This window comes from Eptesicus fuscus, chromosome 3 (assembly GCF_027574615.1).
Source record: "Eptesicus fuscus isolate TK198812 chromosome 3, DD_ASM_mEF_20220401, whole genome shotgun sequence".
Taxonomy (NCBI): domain Eukaryota; kingdom Metazoa; phylum Chordata; class Mammalia; order Chiroptera; family Vespertilionidae; genus Eptesicus; species Eptesicus fuscus.
The window spans coordinates 80,801,438-80,821,740 of NC_072475.1; the positions used below are offsets into that span (position 1 = coordinate 80,801,438).

Sequence of the window (20,303 nt, forward strand, 5' to 3'; positions counted from 1 at the left end):
AAACCTGCGAGGTAATTGGGTTTAGGTGAGGTCAGGAGGGCAGGGCCCTGCCAGATGCGATGGTGCCCTGACAGGGAGAGATACCAGCGAGCTTGTTCTTTCTCCCCCTTCCCATGCATGCACCGAGGAAAGGCGAGCACACAGAGGATGCAGCCATCTTCGGGCAGGAGGAGGGCTGAGCAGGCCGTCACCTTGATCTTGGCCTTCTCAGCCCTCCAGGCTCTGAGAAATAAATCTGTTGTCCAAGCCCCCCCAATCTATGGTATTTTGTCATGGCAGCTTGAGTTGGCTAAGGGATGTTCTCACCAAGAATGGTCATCACTGGACAGTGGAGACCCAGTGGAGGAAGACATCACTATACAAGATTGAATTTAATGGCATTTGGGGGTATGATCTCAGTGGCATGTGGTTTAGATGAGCTTAGTTTGGCTGCTTCAGTTTCTGAATGAGGGAGACGAGTCCTTGAAACGGGGGGAGCAACCTCGGGGAAGGTGCCAAGTGTCTGAGGCATGCAGCCTCAATAGTGCCAAGAGGCTTTCTGCTAGCTCTCCCTTATTTCCCTAGTTATGACTAGTGAGAGGGTCTTCATGGCAGTGTCACATTGATTTAGTGCCACCGTATGACAGAGCAGGACCCATTTATTCCCACAATTAAAAAAAATCATTTAAATGCATACTTTAAAAATAAATAAATAAATACATAAATAAATAAATTAGAATGTCCAGTGGATGATATTGAATCTCTTTATTATTTCTACAAGAACTACCTACCACTTTATCAGCTGAAAACTGGAATTTTTTCCCCTGATGCTGTTTCCATTTGTCAACTAATTTACATTCATCTTGACCCTCATGATATCATTAGACACTGTTATATATTACTAGTGACCCAGTGCACAGATTCGTGCACATTGAAAGGAAACTAATTAGAAGGTGGTGGCGGGGCTTGGACTGGGCGAGAGGGGCCGGACACGCCCTGGACCCAACCTCCCGTGGTCCCTCCTCAACTGGCCACACCTGGGGCAGTGCTGTGGCTCAAAGGGCATCTGTGGAGTGAGCAGGGTCCCTCTGGCAGGTGGGATCCCTTGGCCTGGCCTGCGGGGATCGGGCCGAAACCGACTCTCCAACGTCCCCCAAGGGGTCCTGGAATGCGAGAGGGCACTCTGCAAAGATGCTGTCGTACAGGGTGTGGAACACAAACGCAAGTGTGCAGTAAACCAGATTCAGGGCCGACAGTGCCCCAGCAACAACATAACCCACGGCTGAAGGTGGAATCTCGTGTACCCATGAGGAATCGGGCTTCCTCCTCTCTGGTTCCGGGGTGCGTCACATGGGAACCGCTGTCGCCAAGTCACTGCAGCTCGGCAGCTCCTGTGTTAAATGTCTTCCACCTGGTGGTCAATGTGTGTCATAGCTACCGGTCGGACAGACACTTAGCATATTAGCCTTTTATATATATAGATTCCTCAGATAAAATTCTTAAATAGTATAATTCCTGAAGACCTACAAAGCATTATTATTACTTTTGCAGTAAAATTCTGCTATATCTGGTACATTGTTAAAAGTGACATTTATAGGCAATTTCACATAGAAATAGAATGAAGTTTTTGCTGCTGTTCAAAATAAAAGTTTAGAATAATTAATCCAAGAAAGAGATGCCTCATGCTTAGGCATGGCACTTGATTTCTCCAGTAGTCACTAGGCATGTCTTAGGCAAATCACTGAGCTAAGCTAAGATTCATTTTCCTCATCTGTAAATGAGGAAGCATGACTTCCTGGTAGGATTTGTTCTGAGGTTAGAGGTCAAGGTCACAGTCTCCAGAGTGCCTGGTACACACTGTGCACTAAGACTCAATACCCAGCACCTGATCTTTCTTCTCACTGTTTCTCACCTCGCTGTCAGTGGGTGGCCAGGAGCTTGTGTGTACTCAGAGGGCTGGAGGGGTACAACTCGAGGATGACTGCAGGGAAAGGCAGGATAAAGAACACCAAGTGGTTAAGCTCTGAAGCAAAGATCTTACATAACCAACATCTTTAAGATCAGAACTTGGGGTCAGAGAGTACATAGGGTTTTTCTTTAACAGCACCAGTTTCCTGGGCCCACGGTGGAAACAGCTAAGCTGTTAGAGCCTCTTCTGTAATGAGAGTCAGGGCCCTGGGTAGTCATTGCTCTGAGAGTCAGTGCCTGCTGCGGGCTCTGCTGCTGGGGCCCCTGGGAGCTCAGCCGGTGAGGTCAGACCCCACCCCAAGAGCCAAAGCTCCTTCCACGACTGTGCAGGAGACAAGTACACACTTCGTAAAAATAAGTTATGTGGGGGCATTGATTCATGTCTTTGTAAGGGAAATTACATTACAAAGGCGCATAAAATTGCAAAAGTAGAACTTGCATCATAGTAAGTAACATTTTTAAAAGTGGGAGTTTCTGCCTGTAACCAGTTAGAGTGCTCTTTTACACTTGTTTCTCACAAAGTCCCACACCAAAAACAACAAACTGGAAATTCCACCGGATATAAGAAGATATGGTGATTGAAACTCTTGCCATTCTTTTTAAAAATATATATGTTGTTGTTTTTATTGATTTTAGGAAAGAGAGGAGGGGAGAGGGAGAGATAGAAACATCAATGATGAGAGAGAATCATGGATTGGCTGCCTCCTGCACGTCCCTTACTGGGGATCCAGCCCACAACCTGGGCATGTGCCCTGACCAGGTGGGAATTGAACCAGTGACCTCCTGGTTCATGGGTTGATGCTCAACCACTGGGCCACACTGGCTGGGCAAAACTCTTGCCATTCTTTTTAGGCCTCTCAGTGGAAGAGGATATCAATATTTCACTCCCAGTCTCACATTTTAAAATTTTGTTTGAAAATGTTATTGTGGTTCCATTCCCAGTCAGAGCACATGCCCAGGTTGTGGGTTCCATCCCCAATAGGGGGTGTGCAGGAGGCAGCCAATCGATGTGTCTCTTTCTCTCTCTCTAAAAAGAAATCAATAAAAACATATTTTAAAAATTATAAAAAATGTTATTGTGGTAAGAACAGTTAACCTGGGATCTATACCCTCAGCAGATTTTCACTTTTTTGCAGTTTTTAAAGTATATAACCCATTGTTTTTTTCTAGAGGCACAATACTGTGAAGGAGATCTCTGGAACTTATTCATCTTGCATAGCTGAAATTTTATATCCACTGATTAGCACCTTTCCATTTCCCCTCCTTTATCCCCTGGCAACCATCAATCTATTTTTTGCTTCTATGAGTTTGACTATTTATGTGTTTGTTTTTTTGTTTTGTTTTTTTTAGTTTGACTATTTTAGATACCTCATGTAAGTGGAATCATGCAGTATTTGTGCTTCCCTGTCTATCTCAAAAATTTAAAGTATCATTTTTTTCTTGATGATGTAAATTCACTCATTGTAGAAAACTTGAAAAATACTAAAAAGGAGGAGGAAACAAACAATCCCACATCACTGAGAAAACCTTTGGTCACAGTTCGGTATGTTTTAAGATTGCCCATCTTATGCTAGCACCTTACTTCAAGCTCCTCCATACCTCCCCATTCCAGCCTCCCTCCCCTCAGGCCCCCATGCCCCCAGCCCCAGCAGGCTTCTCTTCCTTCCACACCACAGCTCCTCCTGTGACAGGGCCTGGGCACACGTGGTGCTAGTCCTCAGGCAGAAAATGTTCCTGTTCTCTAATTAACCCTGCTTGTCCTTCAGATTGCAGCTTAGTCATCACACCTACACGGAAGTTTCCTGCTAATCCTCCCAGCCTCACCCACCCAAGTACACACAGTTTCACCCTGTTACATCCTCTCATTGCACCTTGAACCTCCGTGTTTTGCTTATTTTTGGTTAATCCTCACCCAAGGATATTTTCCCATTGCTGTTTAGAGAGCATGAAATGGAGGGGGAGAGACAGAAGAAATCTCGATGTTAAAGAGACACATGGATTGGTTGCCTCCTGCATGCATCCTGACCAGGGCCGGGGATCTAGCCTGCAACTGAGGTACATCCCCTTGACAGGAATTAAACCCAGGACCCTTTAGTCTGCAGGTCAAAGCTCTATCCATTGAGCCAAATTGGCTAGGGCCACCTTGAACCTTTGTAGCATGTGCCAAAGGAGTAAGCATGTGTTTTTTCTCTGAGGCAGACATGAGCTCCAAGATGGGCCCGCTCTGCCTGTTTTGCTCCCCAACTTACTCACAGCACCAAGTACCATAAATGGACTTGTACGTACATATTTCCCTCATGTATCTTGGCAGCTTTACAAATCTTGAACCATATTTCTAATCATCGTTTGACAGTAAGTTTCTAGACATGTGTATTTGTCTGCCAGGGCTGCCATAACACAATGCCCCAGACTGGGTGGCTTGAACAATAGAAATTTATGTCCTCACAGATCTGGAGGTGGGAAGTCCAAGATCAAGGAGTTGGCAGATGTGGTTTCTTCTGGGGCCCCCTCCTAGGCTTACAGACAGCAACCTTCTCACTGTGTCCTCACATGGTTTTTCCTGTGTGAACACGTCCTTGGTGGTCTCTGTGTGTCCAAATTTCCTTTTCTATTCGGACTCCAGTCAGACTGGATGAGGGCCCACCCTAGTGGCCTTATTTTAACCTAATCTTTAAAGGTTCCAGCACCAAATGAGGTCACATTCTGAGTTTCTCACATAGGGCTTCAATATGTGAATTGGAGGGGAGGAACACAACTCAGCCCATAACAACACTCAACAGCTGGGTCCAAGGAGCAGGATATTTAAACCTCCCGACACATTTTGCCAATGGCTTACTGGGAAGGCATGTCCATTTATAGTCCTACCAGCCAGGAATCACAGGCCTGTCTCTCTCCACTTTTGCCACTTCTTGGTATCATTAAGAAACATTTTTATTTTTATTTTTGCTAACCTGAAAGGCAAAATTGTACATTATTTCATTTAAATAATCTTTGATGACTAATAAGCATAAACAATTTTTACCATTTGGCATTTCTTTTTTTTTTTTCATTCTTTATATATCTATTGATCCAATAGATATTTAATAAACTCATCCTGTGAATAAGGCAAGGTGCTGCGAAGGATTGGGATTTCAGCAGAGAATGAAACATAGCCCTTGATGTTATGGAGATACAAACTAATGGAGAAGAGAGACATGTTACAAAATTACCCAAATTACCGATTACAGCTGTGAGGAGTAGGGTAAAGAGGTATGAGCGCCCAGGAGAACATCTAACAGGGACCTGAACCACTCAGGGTGGCAGGAAAGGCTTTCTGGGATATGCAGTTTCAGTGCTGACTGAAGGATGATTAGCTATGAGTGAGGCAAAGGTGGTGGGTGAGGTCACAGGAAGAAAGAGCAAAGGGAAACTAAGGGTACAGTGGTAGAAGGCAAGGGAAAGAGTGTTTCCAGAAGGGCAAATGGGTTGAATGCTACTGAATTAATCAAGACCAAAATGTGCACAGAACTTGGCAACACTGAGACCAATATCGTAACCGAAATTAGTTGTGGATGCAAACGTTTGAATGGAGTGGGTTGGGTAGTGAGAGAAATTGGGAGAGCAAGTGTCATAATTCTTCTAAGAAGTTTGATTTCTCTGAAATATTCTTCTGTGATCATTTCCCAATCTGATTTGAACACTTGTGTCATTGTATTACATGACTTCTATGTTTTTCTGTATGTATGTAAGATATACTATGTATTGTCAGGATATTATAAAACACTAGAGGCCCAGTGCATGGAAATTCATGCACTAGAGGGCGGGTCCCTCAGCCCAGTCTGCCCCCTCTCACAGTCTGGGAGCCCTCAGGGGCGGGAGGTGACCCAGCAATCAGGGGAAGGCCAGGCCTTGCCTCATGCCTGCTGAACTGCAGGGCTGAGGGGACTGGGCGCTGCCATTTTGTGACTGTGGACACCGCCATCTTTGAGGGTGGGACAGTCAATTAGCATATTCCCTTATTGGCTGTGGGCGCTGCCATCTTTGAGGGCAGGGCAGTAAATTAGCATATTCCCTCCTTATTGACTGTGGGCGCCACCATCTTTGCAATGGATGAGGGTCAGTTAGCATATCCCCTCTTTATTAGATAGGACTAGAGGCCCAGTGTGCATGAAATACTGCATGAGTAGCTCATTTCCGCTTGCCTCAGCTGGCTGCCCCACCCATTGCTGCTAGTAGCTTGTGCCCCGCCCCACCCACTGCAAGAGCCGCTGCTCACAGGCATGGGGGGGGGGGGTAGAGGGGGAGGGACTAAAAGGTGCTCAATGCACCTCCTGGTGACCGGTCTTTGGTTGTTACGGCATTATGACCACTGGGTTTTTATTGTATAGACTAGAGGCCCGGTGCACGAAATTTGTGCATGGGGGGGGGGTTGTCCCTCAGGCCAGCCTGCATCCTCTCCAATCTGGGACCCCTTGAGGGATGTCCAACTGCCCGTTTAGGCCTGATCCTGGTGGGATCAGGCCTAAACAGACAGTCGGACATCCCTCTCACAATCCAGGACTGCTGGCTCCCAATTGCTCGCCTGCCTGCCTTCCTGATTGCCCCTAACCGCTTCTGCCTGCCAGCCTGATCACGCCCTAACCACTCCCCTGCCAGCCTGATTGATGCCTAACTGCTCCTCTGCCAGCATGTTTGCCCCTAACTGCCTTCCCCTTTAGGCCTGGTCACCCCTAACTGCCCTCCCCTGCAGGCCTGGTCCCCCCCAACTGCTCTCCCCTGCAGGCCTGGGTTCCCACCCAACTGCCCTTCCCTGCAGGCTTGGTCACCCCTAACTGCCCTCCCCTGCAGGCTTGATTGCCCCCAACTGCCCTCCCTTGCAGGCCTGGTCCCTCCCAACTCCCCTCCCCTGCTGGCCATCTTGTGCCAACCATCTTGTGTCCACATGGGGGCAGGATCTTTTGACCACATGGGGGAAGCCATCTTGTGTGTTGGAGTGATGGTCAATCTGCATATTATTCTTTTATTAGATAGGATAGAGGCCTGGTGCACAGTTGGGGGCCAGCTGGTTTGCCCTGAAGGGTATCCCAGATCAGGGTGGGGGTTCCCTTGGGGTGTGGGGCAGCCTGGGTGAAGGGCCTGTGGTGGTTTGCAGGCCGGCCATGCCCCCTGGCGACCCAAGCAGAGGCCCTGGTATCTGGGATTTATTTACCTTCTACAATTGAAACTTTGTAGCCTGGAGCGGAGCCAAGCCTCCTGCTTGCTTTGTGGTGGCCGGCAGCCATTTCTCTTGGGATTGATGTATCTTCTATAATTGAAACTTTGTAGCCTGGAGCAGAGGCCTAGGCCAGCCAGGGCTGCAGAAGCTTTGCTTCCTTTATTGCCGGGGGCAACCCTTGCCTCCTGCTCTTTCCAGCTCAGTGGCTGCCACCATTTCTGTTTGGATTTCTTTACCTTCTATAATTGAAACTTTGTAGCCTTGAGTGGAGGCTTAGGCCAGCAACGGCAGGTGGAAAGCTTGGCTTCCTTTGTTACCGGGGAAACCCAAGCCTCCCTCCTGCTGTCTGTGGCTGTAGCCATCTTGGTTGGGTTTATTTGCATATTTGCTCCTGATTGGCTGGTGGGCGTGGCTGGTGGGTGTGGCTTGCGGGTGTAGCGGAGTTAGGGTCAATTTGCATATTATTCTTTTATTAGGTAGGATAAGTATCATGTAGCACATGTTTTTTGTTTTTGTCTACTATTTAAGTTGTTTTTGATGTATATTAGCTTCTTTTTGCATAGTTAAATTAATTTTTTTCATTCTGATTTATTCCATTGCTCTTCTTAGAAATTCCTTCTTTGGTGCTCATTTTGGCAGTACATACTAGGTGTACTGGTTAATAATGCAGATTTTTTTCAATAGATGGAGTTACACATATGTTGATATGTATGCTATTTTGTTGTATTGACAACAAGCTTCAAAACTTCATATGTCAAATTTTCTGAGGGTGTTAACATTATAAATATTTTTACACTTAAAAATGTCGAATTTCGTGCCAAAAAAAGAACATTTGCAGGAAGTTTTAATTCATTACTTTATTTTGAAGAAAAGTGCTGCTGAATACTTCAGGAAGCTTATGGTGAAATGCTCCATCTCAAGATATTTGTGAATGCTGGTTTAAATGCTCTAAAAGTGATGATTTCAATGTGAAAGACAAAGAACATCTAAGTCAACTGAAAAAGTTTGAAGACCAACAACTACAAGCATTAATGGATGAAGATGCATGTCAAACTCAAAAACAATTTGCAGAAAGATTAAACGTTGCTTAGCAAACAATTTCCGATCATTTACAAGCAATGGGAAAGATTTTAAAGGAAGGAAAATGGGTGCCACATCAACTGAACGAAAGACAAATGGAAAACCGCAAAGTCATCAGTAAAATGTTGCTTCAACGGCACGAAAGAAAGTCTTTTTTGCATCGATTTGTGACTGGAGATGAAAAGTGGATTTATTCTAAGAATCCCAAATGCACAAAATCATGGGTTGATCTAGGCCAGTGATGGCGAACCTATGACATGCGTGTCAGTACTGACACGTGTAGCCATTTCTGATGACACGCGGCCGCTGAGGCGGCTGCATGCCGAGGATGAAACATTTGCGAAATAATGTTTTTTCCTCAAAGTGACACACTACCCGAGTTATGCTCAGTTTTTTGGCCAAGTTTGACACACCAAGCTCAAAAGGTTGCCCATCACTGATCTAGGTCAACCATCAACATCGACTGCAAGGCCAAATCACTTCGGAAAGAAGTCAATGCTCTGTGTTTGGTGGGATCAGGAAGGTGTGGTGTATTATGAGTTTCTAAAACCAGGTGAAACCCTTAATACTGATCACTACCGACAACAAATAATCAATTTGAACCATGCCTTGATCATAAAATGACCAGAATGTTCCAGAAGACACGGCAAAGTAATTTTGCTACATGATGACGCACCATCACACACTTCAAAACCAGTTAAAGACACATTAAAAGATCTTGTCTGGGAAGTATTAACCCACCCGCTGTATTCACCAGACCTTGCTCCTTCAGATTACCACTTGTTCTGATCGCTGGCACACGCACTTTCTGAGCAGCACTTCAAAACATACAAAGAATTGGAAAATTGGGTCTCTGAATGATTTCCCTCAAAACAAGAAAAGTTCTATTGGGATGGTATGCACAAATTACCTGAAAGATGGGGGAAATGTGTAGCCAGCAATGGACATTACTTTGAATAAAACACTTTTGATGTTTCTCTTGAAATTACCGTGTTTTCTTTGATTACAAAATCCGCATTAGTAACCGATACACCTAGTATACTAAAACTGGAATGATGCAGAGAAGATTAGCATGGCCCCTGCACAAGGATGACATGCAAATTAGTGAAGCATTCCATATTTTTTCAAAAAACGAAAAAAGAAATTCCTTCCTTGTACAGAAATCACATACTCATTTTTGTATTATTTCTTATAAACAGGTATGGTTTCATTAAAATTTGTTATGATTTTGGAATTTACTTATACATATCAATTCAAAGCTTTGGCTGCTTCATTATATTGCCCTAATGGTAGAGGAGCAAGATAGCTAGTCTTGGGATGTTCTACTTAATGTTTTAACCAATTGATTCTACTGCTTTATTGTAGAAGAAAGGTCACACTGATGAAAAAGATAAAATTTCAGTTCAACCTGAGGTTCGTTTAGTTAGTAATTTATGGTTGTTCTGTCTCTGAGCTAATTTCATGCAGTCTCTTTATATTGTAAACATTTTTATTCTATATTTCCAGTTTCCTGTGCTTCCCAGAGTCACATCATATGACAGCCATCCTAGAAGGCATTCTCATGAGGACCAGGGTTTTCGATGTCGTACCCACATGAAGGATTACAGAAAACGCTCAGAGGATGGACCATTCAGGGACCCACTGGAATCAAACAGAAGATCCCATTCCAAAACTCGGGCATTTTCAGAGCCCTTTGAGCAACACCTGTGCTTTAGAACCAAACGCTCTGTGTCTTTGGTATGTAACAGAGTTATTGAATATTTAAGCCACTTTAGAAAAGGAAACCCAAAGGGCTCTTCCTCCCCAGACTTGTGGAGAACAATCTAACTTTTTCATTTACAGCTTGTTGATGAGATCTTTGAAAAAATGATACTCAGTTTTACTGTACATAGCCCAGATGTACATAATTTCTAATTATTTTTATTGAAGGCATCTGGTGTAGGAAGAATTCCTGGAGGACCATTAGTGGAATGTTTTTGTTATGGAGGTCCTCTAGTTCTTTGAGACTGCTTTCATCACCCTTATTATAAACTAGAGGCCTGGTACACAAATTCGTGCACGGGTGGGGTCCGGCTGATTGGGGTGGGGGAGGGCCGATCAAGGGTGGGTCTGGCTGGGGGGAGGGGCTGTAGGCAGTTGGCCGGCTGGCCCCACCCCCTGATCGAACTCCTGGTCAAAGGGGCTAATTTGCATATTAGCCTTTTATTATATAGGATAATTGTGACTCATTCTCCGTGCACTATTTGGAGAAGAGAAGAACTGCTTCTACTTCTCCTGTGCAGTATTTAATCCAGTAGCAAGTAGTCTGTGATGCCCTGTTCCCTTGAACTTTTTTTTTTTATTTATTTAGGTATTATATGTGTACATATCTTGCCGTTGTCCCCCCCACCCCACACCCATACATGCCCTCACCCCCCAGAGTTTTGCGTCTATTGGTTATGCTTATATGCATGCATACAAGTCCTTTGGTTTTCCCTTGAACTTTTAAAAAGCATGTGGAGGGAACTCTCTGGTCACAATCTACTAGTAGTAAGTTTCCAGGAGTAGGGGTGATCCAGGTGCTCACAGTGGCCTTGGGGGGTCTCAGTAAAGAACAAGGGAGACAGGCATGAAAATGGGGGAATAATAGAAGCTCCAATGGTGATGCTGAGATTGCTTCATAAAGTAATAAGGTAGAGATCAGTTAATTTGGGGGTACACTTACTTTGGGGAAACTTGCTCACTGAGTGATCTTGAACAAAATACTTCTTTTTTTGTGGTCCTTTGCTGTTCATTTTATTTTGCAAAACAGGAATGATAATATATTCTGCCATATAGTAGACAGAGCAAATAAGTGAACCTAGGTGTATTACCGCCTGGTTCTTCAGCTACGCTCTGTGCACAGCAAGGACACTCAGGGGCTTCCTACCTCATTGTCCATCTGAGCACAATGCTTTCTGCCTAGCAGTAATGGCTGTTGGGACTGTACTTGTGTGTCTTTGCCTCACTTTGGTCAGAGTAATCCTGTGTATCTATGTTCCTCCTTCAGTAAGCTGCTCTCTTCACCTGATCATAAGAGGAATACAGAAGGAAGAATAGTAAACAGCTGTCACTTATTAGGATATGTTTTATCCTTTCTTTATACTGCTTTTAAAAAAATATGGTTTCAGACTTAGAGCAATGTTACAAGAATAGTACAAAGAATACACTCTTCATCTATATTCCCTCCTGATACTAACATTTATCATATTTACTATACTCTCTTTCTCCTTCCCATCCCCAAACAAGAGCACAAGAACATTCTTTTATATAAACACAGTACAATAATGATACTCAGGAAATTAGCACCAATGCAATACTTTGTTTCTAATCTATTGACCTTATCCCTATTTTGCCTCTTCTCCTGATAATATATTTGTAGGGAGATTTCAGATCATGTGTTGCAAGCAATTCATTCTCTTTAATCTGGTTTTATTCTGCAGCAGTTCCCCAGTCTTCACTTGGCTTTTGTAACACTGTCAGCTAGAGTACAGGGCAGTTACTTTTTAGAATGACGTTCAATTTGGGTTTATCTGACATTTCCTCATAGTTAGATTAAGATTATGATCTTTTGGCAAGAATAAAGAAGTGGAGGAATTCCTGTTTTAAAACTACACGTTAGCCCTAACCGGTTTGGCTCGGTGGATAGAGCGTCGGCCTGAGGACTGAAGGGTCCCAGGTTCGATTCCGGTCAAGGGCATGTACCTTGGTTGCGGGCACATCCCCAGTAGGAGGTGTGCAGGAGGCAGCTGAATCCGTGTCTCTCTCATAGATGTTTCTAACTCTCTATCCCTCTCTGTTCCTCTCTGTAAAAAATCAATAAAATATATTTAAAACTACATGTTAAAGTTACTAATTATATTCATTCAGGAAATTTAACTGCCTTAAGTCCTTTCTGGAATAAGGTAGGGTATATATATTTTGAAAAATACTTTAATCTAAACACTTCTCTGTTGATTCTAATGGCCTCAAATTGTTTTTCACATAGTCTTATAAAATTGCTTAAGTGAAACCATTTGCTAATATTATAAGCCCTAAAAGTGTGTAAATGTGTTTTTTTATTGAAATATTTATCGCATTATCCTAAAATATAACATGTTGTTCCATTCATTTCCCAAGTTCTTCCTTTTGTTTTTGTTTTTTAAAACATATTTTCATTTATTTCAGAGAGGAAGGGAGAGGGAGTGAGAGATAGAAACATCAATGATGAGGGAGAATCATTGATTGGCTGCCTCCTGCATGCCTCCTACTGGGGATCTAGCCTGCAACCCGGGCATGTGCCCTGACCAGGAATTGAACCATGACCATCTGGTTTGTAGATCGATGCTGAACCACTGAGCCATGCCGGCTGGGCCCAAGTTCTTCCTTTTGAATGCCAAGATAACCAAGCCAGCATTTTCAACTTTTTTTTTTTTTACTCAAGAATTCTTTTCATAGGTATCGATATATATATAAAAGCCTAAGCGACTGGCTGGCCAGCAGACTGGTTGGCCGGCTGAAAAGCTGGCCAGTAGCTATGACCTGCACTAACCACCAGGGGGCAGACGCTCAATGCAGGATCTGCTGAGCTGTGGTCATTTGGCAGTGGCGGTTCTTGAGTGACACACCTGGAACCAGGGAGGAGGGAGCCCGATTCTGGGGTGTATCACCCAAAAACTGCCCTCTCGCAATCCAGGACCCCTTGGGGGATGTCAGAGAGCCAGTCTTGGCCTGATCCCTGCAGGCCAGGCCAAGGGACCCCAGCGGTGCACAGATTGGGCCTCTAATATACTATAATAGCTAGAAATCTGCTAGGAATTTACAAAATTATTTTAATTTTCATATGATAAAAATATTTATAGTAAATAATTTTAAATTAAATATTTTCTTTTATATCAGTTTTATTGAGTATATTATAAAGTTTATCTTAAAACAAAATTAAAAATTCAGAACATATACAGATATCTATTTCACAACTGACACACCTTTCCAAAGCTAACTACATTAAAAAGTGTGATTTGTCAGTGAATTTAAAAATGACATTTATTATCTTTTGTTTGGGCACCAGGTGCATACTAAGGTATAGATTTAAATTCTCTATTTTTTAGCATCAAAAAGACCCAAAAACTGCTTTTGTAGCTGATTATGACCAACAACAAATGACTTTTCAATATCACTTTGATATTGAAAAACTCAGTTGGCTTATATTGATAATTTTCACATTTTGTTTCTAAGTGAGATAAGAAAAATATTTCAGGTCATTATTTTTGAGTATTACCCAGTCTTTATTCTCAATAAAGGAAAAGCCAAAGTGGAAATAATCATCGCTATATTTTCTTTTTTTATATTGTTCTTTTAACTAGTAGAGACATTCATGACTGCTAAATATAAATTTTGATCAGACTGATGGATCTAATACAATCGATGCACCTAATGAAAATAATCTGGAGGTGCATTTATGGAGCTAGTTCAGTTTTTAAGTTCCTCTTAGTTTGTATCTCAGCCTCATCATTTGTTTGGCTTTCTGTCTTCGACGAATGGACCAATATGGATCGAAATGAAACGATCTGGGTACATCACACAAACAATTTACATTGCCGAGTAACCGACACCCCTGCGAGGCTGAGTCGTGACCTTGCTCATCTCACTGCCACTCACCACTGTGCCAACTCACTTGGTAGGCATTTAGGGGTTCCCGAGGGTTTCTAGATCAGACGGAGGAGGGGAGAACAATGGTTTTATTTCTTTTACTTTAAAAGAGAAAAGTGTAAACAGATGTCATCATCACCACATTTATCAATGCTCTTGTTTTGGTCAGTAATTCCTTTGAAAGGCCTTCCCTGACCATGGAAACTAAAGAAGCCGCCCTCCCCCCGCAATAGTTCCCGATCATATCATCCTGTTCCTAGTTATCATTGCACTCATCACTATTTGTTATTCTCTTGTTTCTTTTTAGTCTTATTGTGTGTGTCCCTCCACCTGGGTATAAAATGTAGGAAGCTGGGTCTCTGTAGTTGGTGCTGTAGCTCCTGATCCCAGTGAACACGGGCTCCTGGGTAACCTGCTGGGGACTGTTGACGATTTGGGTGTCATTTTGCCACTTCAGTCTTCACAAAGTCCTCAGATTAAAACGAGTGCAAACCCTACTATTAGTATAATTTAAGGGAGTGGACACAGGGAGGTTAGAATCATTGCATGTATGATTCACTTGCCACATTCCTTTTCAGTTTCGTGCTGTGAAATCACCTCCCTCCATGTGTCAGAGGCAAAGAGTCAGTCACGTGCAAGCTGAGTTTCCTCCATAGACCATCACAGGCCCCCTATTCCTTTTATTTATGACTAAAGCCCTTTAGCACCACCCTCAGGCTTATGCTAATTTATTACAAGAAACTAAGATGTGGAAGTCTGCTCAATGATCAGGCCTTTCTTCCTTCCTGATAATTAAGGGAAATGCGGAACGTTGTCAGCCACCTGCACTTTCATGCTTTTCCAATCCTTCTCTTCCAGGGACCTGAGAGCAGAAAGGAAAGAAATGAAAGAGAATGCCTGCGGATGGAGACAAGATCCCGTAAGAAAGTGGAGGAAAGGAGGAGCTCTAGGAAGGAAGAGCATGGAGAAGCACACATGGTTCCTCTCTTGGAGAAAGGACCCAAATAGTCCTTTGTTTCCACATTAGGACGACAGATGCTGCTGTGTTTTTTGGCTTCTGTATACCACACTGCGGGTGGTAGCTGTAAAATACTGTCTGCGATGCTGAGTGATGGAAGTGGGCGCTGGTTCCACTGCTCCACAAGAAGACATCATACTCCAGCTCTGGCATCTGAATTGAGAGTTTGATCTGCTTTGTTGTCCTTTTATGGGAATCCTATATAATAAAAGGCTAATATGCAAATTGTCCCCTCAACCAGGAGTTTGACTGGGAGTTTGACCAGAGGGCGGGGTGGCTGGCCAACCAATGGTGGCCCCTCCCCCCAACCGGCCCTGCCCCCCTTATTGGTCCCCTTCACCCCGATCTGGGCGGGGCCAGCTGCCAACCTCCCACATCTCCTCCCCCTGGTTGTCTGGCCTGATCAGCCCTGATCCGGGTGGGGCAGCCAGACCGCACCCATGCATGAATTTGTGCACCGGGCCTCTAGTAAGAAGGATGAAAAGTATTTTAATAAAGTAATTCTTGAAAATGTAAAGAAAGATTAAATAAGAGCCATCCACACTTCTTCACTAGTCCTTCTTCACATCAATATCACAAATAATCTTAAATGTCATTGGTGTGACTCTCGGTTCACTTCCTTATTAGAAGTAATTATGTAAGTGCTAGTGGTTCAGTGCACAAAATTCATGCACTGGGGGGGGTGTCCCTCAGCTTGGCCTGCACTCTCTCCAATCTGGGACCCCTCGGGGGATGTCTGACTGCCAGTTTAGGCAGTTGGACATCCCTCTCGCAATTTGGGACTGCTGGCTCCTAACCACTCACCTGCCTGTCTGCCTGATTGCCCCTAACCACTCTGCCTGCTGGCCTTCTCGCCCCTAACTGCCCCCCCTTGCCGGCCTGATTACTCCCAGCCTGATCACCTCCAACTGCCTCCCGCTGGCCTGCTCACCCCAACTGTCCCCCCCCCCGCTGGCCTGCTCACCCCCAACTGCCCCTCCCTGCCGGCCTGTTAACGCCCAACTGCCCCCCCCCCCCGCTGGCCTGCTTGTCCCCAACTGCCCCCCCTGCCGGCCTGCTCGCTCCCAACTGCACCCCCCGCTATCCTGCTTGCCCCTAACCACCTCTGTCTCAGCCCTGCCACCATGGCTTTGTCCAGAAGGATGTCTGGAAGGTCTCCCAGAAGGTCTCCTGGTCTAATTAGCATATTACTCTTTTATTAGTGTAGATGTCTAATGGCCAGCGTTTAATAAGGACTGGTAATTAACATGCCAAGTACTAGGCTGAGGCCATATATTTTTTTTGTTGATTTCAGAGAGGAAGGAAGAGGGGGAGAGAGAGAGATAGAAACATCAATAATAAGAGAGAATCATTGATCGGCTGCCTCCTACATGCCCCACACCAGGAATCCAGCCCACAACCTGGGCATGTGTCCTGACCAGGAAATGAACCATGACCTCCTGTTTCATAGGTCAACCCTCAACCACTGAACCACTAGGCTGAAGTCTTTAACGCATTACCTAGAACAATCCTCACCACTCTGAAGTGGGACCTATTCTTCTCTTCACTTGCTGGCTGAGGAAACTGATGTTTAGAAAACTTCAGGCCCTCACAGGTGTGGTGGCCGAGTTAGGAACAGAGTCCAGTTCATTCTGACTTGTGCTCCTAACCCGAGTCAGGGCCTCCATTTCCCCTTAGCAGTGGGTCCTGACGCAGTATTTGAGAACTGAGCAGGAGTGGGAGGAAGTTACCGTTTTGATTACATGAGTGGAGACTGATTCTCTGAGGTCGCTGTGTGCTCTTGGTTGTACCTTTATGCGGTCATATTCTTTACCATTTATTTATTAATTATTTTTAAAATATATATTTTATTGATTTTTTACAGAGAGGAAGGGAGAGGATAGAGAGTTAGAAACATTGTTGAGAGAGAAACATCGATCAGCTGCTTCCTGCCCACCCCCTACTGGGGATGTGCTTGCAACCAAGGTACATGCCCTTGACTGGAATCGAACCTGGGACCCTTCAGTCCGCAGGCTGATGCTCTATCCACTGAGCCAAACCGGTTAGGGCTATTTATTAATTATTTTTATCCTACATAATAAAAGCCTAATATGCTAGGTGTCTGACTGACAGTTTGACGAGTCACTATGACACGCAGTGACCACCAGGAGGCAGACGCTCTGACCGATAGGTTAGCTTGCTGATGGGGTCTGGCAGATCAGGACTGGGTGAGACGGGCCAGACACACCCTAGAGCCCTCCCTCGGTCCCTCCCCGGCCCCGATCTCCCTGGACTGGGCCTGGGCGAGATCAGCCAGACATGCCCTGGAGCCAACCTCCCCCGGTCCCTCCCTGGCTGGCCAATCTCCCGAGGTCCCTTCCCGGCCTCTAAAATATTTCTTCTAATTAATTTCCTTTCAATGTGCATGAATCCGTACACTGGGCCTCTAGTTTAAACATAATTGACATAACACTATATTAGTTTCAAGTGTATACGATATTTGTAGAAATTGTGAAATGATTACCACAATAAGGCTAACATCCATCACCACACATAGTTACAATTTTTTTTCTTATGATGAGAAGTTTTACAATCTACTCTCTTAGCAACGTTCAAATATACTGAGAGTATTGTTAACTACAGTCACCATATTGTCTATTACATCCCATGAATTATTGAAAAAGTAATGAACACCTCATGAATTTGTGTCATTTTTTTCTCAGCAGTCAGTATTTTCTGTGTTATTCCAGATTTAGTATACATGCTGCTGAGGTGAGCATGTGTTTTACTTATTTTTTCAACTTTGTTAAGGTATAATGGACAAATAAAATTGTATGTATTTAAATTGTACAACACAATGATTTGACATATGTACACTTCATGAAATGATTATGCAACCAGGTCAATTAGCACATTGACACCATATTCTATCACTATTTTTTTTTTCCATAAAGGAAAAGATCCTAGCATTCTCTAATACTCTTCTGATGTAGTCTTCATCTCAGTCTTGAATCTTCAAATGCCCAAGGGCAGCTAGTGTCTGTGTTGTAAAGAAGAGTATCTCCCCAAACTACTTACAACTAATACTATAATTGATTGATTAGGTAAGACACAAACTAACTTTGACATAAACAGTCGAATTATTTCAATTTTCATGCTGCTTATACCTTCATCCATTTTGTAGCCTTTATACACAGTTTTATACTTTTTACGCACGTGAAAGATAACTGTAAGCTTTACCTGGTGACATTTGCCTGGTATTTGCCACCAGCGCGGGGGAGGATGGGGCCTGACCTGCCACCGAGGCCAGCGCTGTGCTGTAGTTGTGGGAAAGCAGTTGTCTCCCCAGGTTTCCTTCAGAGCTTCTCTGTCTTGCCAACCAAGTTTCTGGGGTTGGTCTGCTCATTGGCTCTGGCCCCTATAGAAAGGGCTGGGAGAGGTGGTCCACCCATGGGAATAGGAGCCAACTGGATGGAGTTTCCTCCACACGGTGGCTGGCTGGCTGAGACAATTGCCACCTCCTACTCCAGCCAAGACACCTGTGAAGGTTTTTCTGCTCCCTGGACTCAAGAATGGCAGTAGCTGGAAAAATCATGATTAGGGATTTTATAATATTTTTTCAAACTGGGAGGAAGTCTATTTTCACTATATTTTCAGGGTCATAGTACATGGAGGAGGGGGGACTTTCTGAAAATGAAGTTGCCAGCTTATTACCTTCTTTTTTATATTTTTTAAAAATATATTTTTATTGATTTCAGAGAGGAAGGGAGGAGATAGATGATGAGAGAGAATCACCTTCTTTATATCACAAAACAACACTTCTAATAAAATTGTATTTGTAGATAATCTTTTCCCCTTAAAATGGAAATTTTTTAACTTGTAAAATCAATATCGGACACACTTTGAAATAATGTAGAAGCATATAAAGTAGAAAGTGGCAGTCCTCTGGAAAAGCCCAGTGTCAGAATTATGCACTTAATATAGTTGAGTTATGGTCAAGACACTCTGATTTCTCTACTCTAGGGGGCAGAGTTGAGCTGACATTTGGACAGGTAATGCTGGATACAGAGAAGACTGGCCAATGACAAAATCATTACTATTACTTTCAACCAGAAAGGAGAGAAATGCAGCATTTCCTATCCAAGCTCTGAGATTAGAATAAATGTATTAGATGTTGGGTAATTCTTATGATTTATTAATGTATTTAAAAGTAGACACAAAGCTTATTTCATTTAGCATAATACTCGCCAGGCCACTCCCTGCTGTCCCAAAGGGTAAGTAAGAGATCCTTCTGTTTTTACAGCTGCATAGTATTCTATTATGTATATACCACAGCTTTTTTTATCCACTCATCTATTGACGTCTGATCTTAGCTATTGTAAATAGTGCTGCTATGAACATAAGGGTGCATATATTCTTTCTGATTGATGTTTTGGGATTTTTAGGATATATTCCTAGAAGTGGGATCACTGGGTCAAATGGCAGTTCCATTTTAAATTTTTTGAGGAAACTCAATGCTGTTCTCCACAGTGGCTGCACCAGTCTGCATTCCCACCAGCAGTGCACGAGGGTTCCCTTTTCTCCACATCCTCGCCAGAAGGCCTGAAGGGAGAGTATGGGGTGGAGGGAGTCAATGGAGGGAAAAAAAAGCGACATCTGTAATATTTTCAACAATAAAGGTAAATTTAAAAAAAAAGTATACACAAAGGACAATGACTGATTGGTTATTTTTGTTACCAGAAAGGGGACTTGGCCCTGAGTGGGTCTGCCTAGGGCTGGCCAGCAGTGTGTGGGTTCTTGACTTTGTGCAGGAAATATTTCACAAAAAGAGTCCAGGTGGTTTTGAGAGTAAGTTTATTAAAGCTTGGGACAGTGAAACAAGAAAGTGCCTAGGTTAGAAAAAGCAGCTGAGGGAGCCTAGGCAGGGGAATGAGCTGAGACTCGGTTGCCTTGGCTCCCTGGGAAGTCAGAGAAAAGGGGGCTGTGGGGACGGGTTCAGGGGGTTAGCCACGGATGAGCTGCTGCTGCCCATTGCTCCCCGGTTGCAAGCCTCTTGGGGGTCCCTAGAGTTTAAGAGATGCATGCCTGTGGGGGAGGAAGAGGGGAAGGAAAAGGCCCACGTGCTTCTGGGAGGGAGAGCTCACACCGGAACTTCAGTTTTGAAGTTTTTTAAAGGCTGGGAGTTTAGGGGAGGATCTCAATAGAATATGAATCAGTTTTGTGCTGATGTGCCAACATGAGGTTTATTCTCTTAACTTCATCTGTCCTTGCGTGTGATTGGCGAATGGCACTGATTGGATTTTTGCTCTCTATCTCCCTGAGTAGGGTGATTTAAGCTATTTACTCGCTGGCTGGGGAGAAGTGTAAGCCATTTACTCTTTTAAAAATACATATGTTTTTATTGATTTCAGAGAGGAACAGAGAGAGTGATAGAAACAT

General features: G+C 43.9%; 1 protein-coding gene and 1 non-coding gene across 2 annotated transcripts in view; both read left to right on the top strand.

Annotated features, from left to right (window-relative positions):
* LNP1 (leukemia NUP98 fusion partner 1) overlaps positions 1–15,068 on the top strand; it is a 39,942-nt gene extending 24,874 nt beyond the window's left edge. The window contains exons 3-4 of the mRNA XM_008159650.3: positions 9,728–9,958; positions 14,726–15,068. Of these exons, the coding sequence (XP_008157872.2) occupies positions 9,728–9,958; positions 14,726–14,875 (381 nt within the window). The 3' untranslated portion in view covers positions 14,876–15,068. The remainder of the gene's footprint in view (positions 1–9,727; positions 9,959–14,725) is intronic.
* Positions 9,240–9,345, top strand: LOC129148647 (U6 spliceosomal RNA). The gene has a single exon (XR_008555645.1). It is a non-coding gene; the product is annotated as a U6 spliceosomal RNA (small nuclear RNA).
* Positions 15,069–20,303: the final 5,235 nt, after the last annotated feature.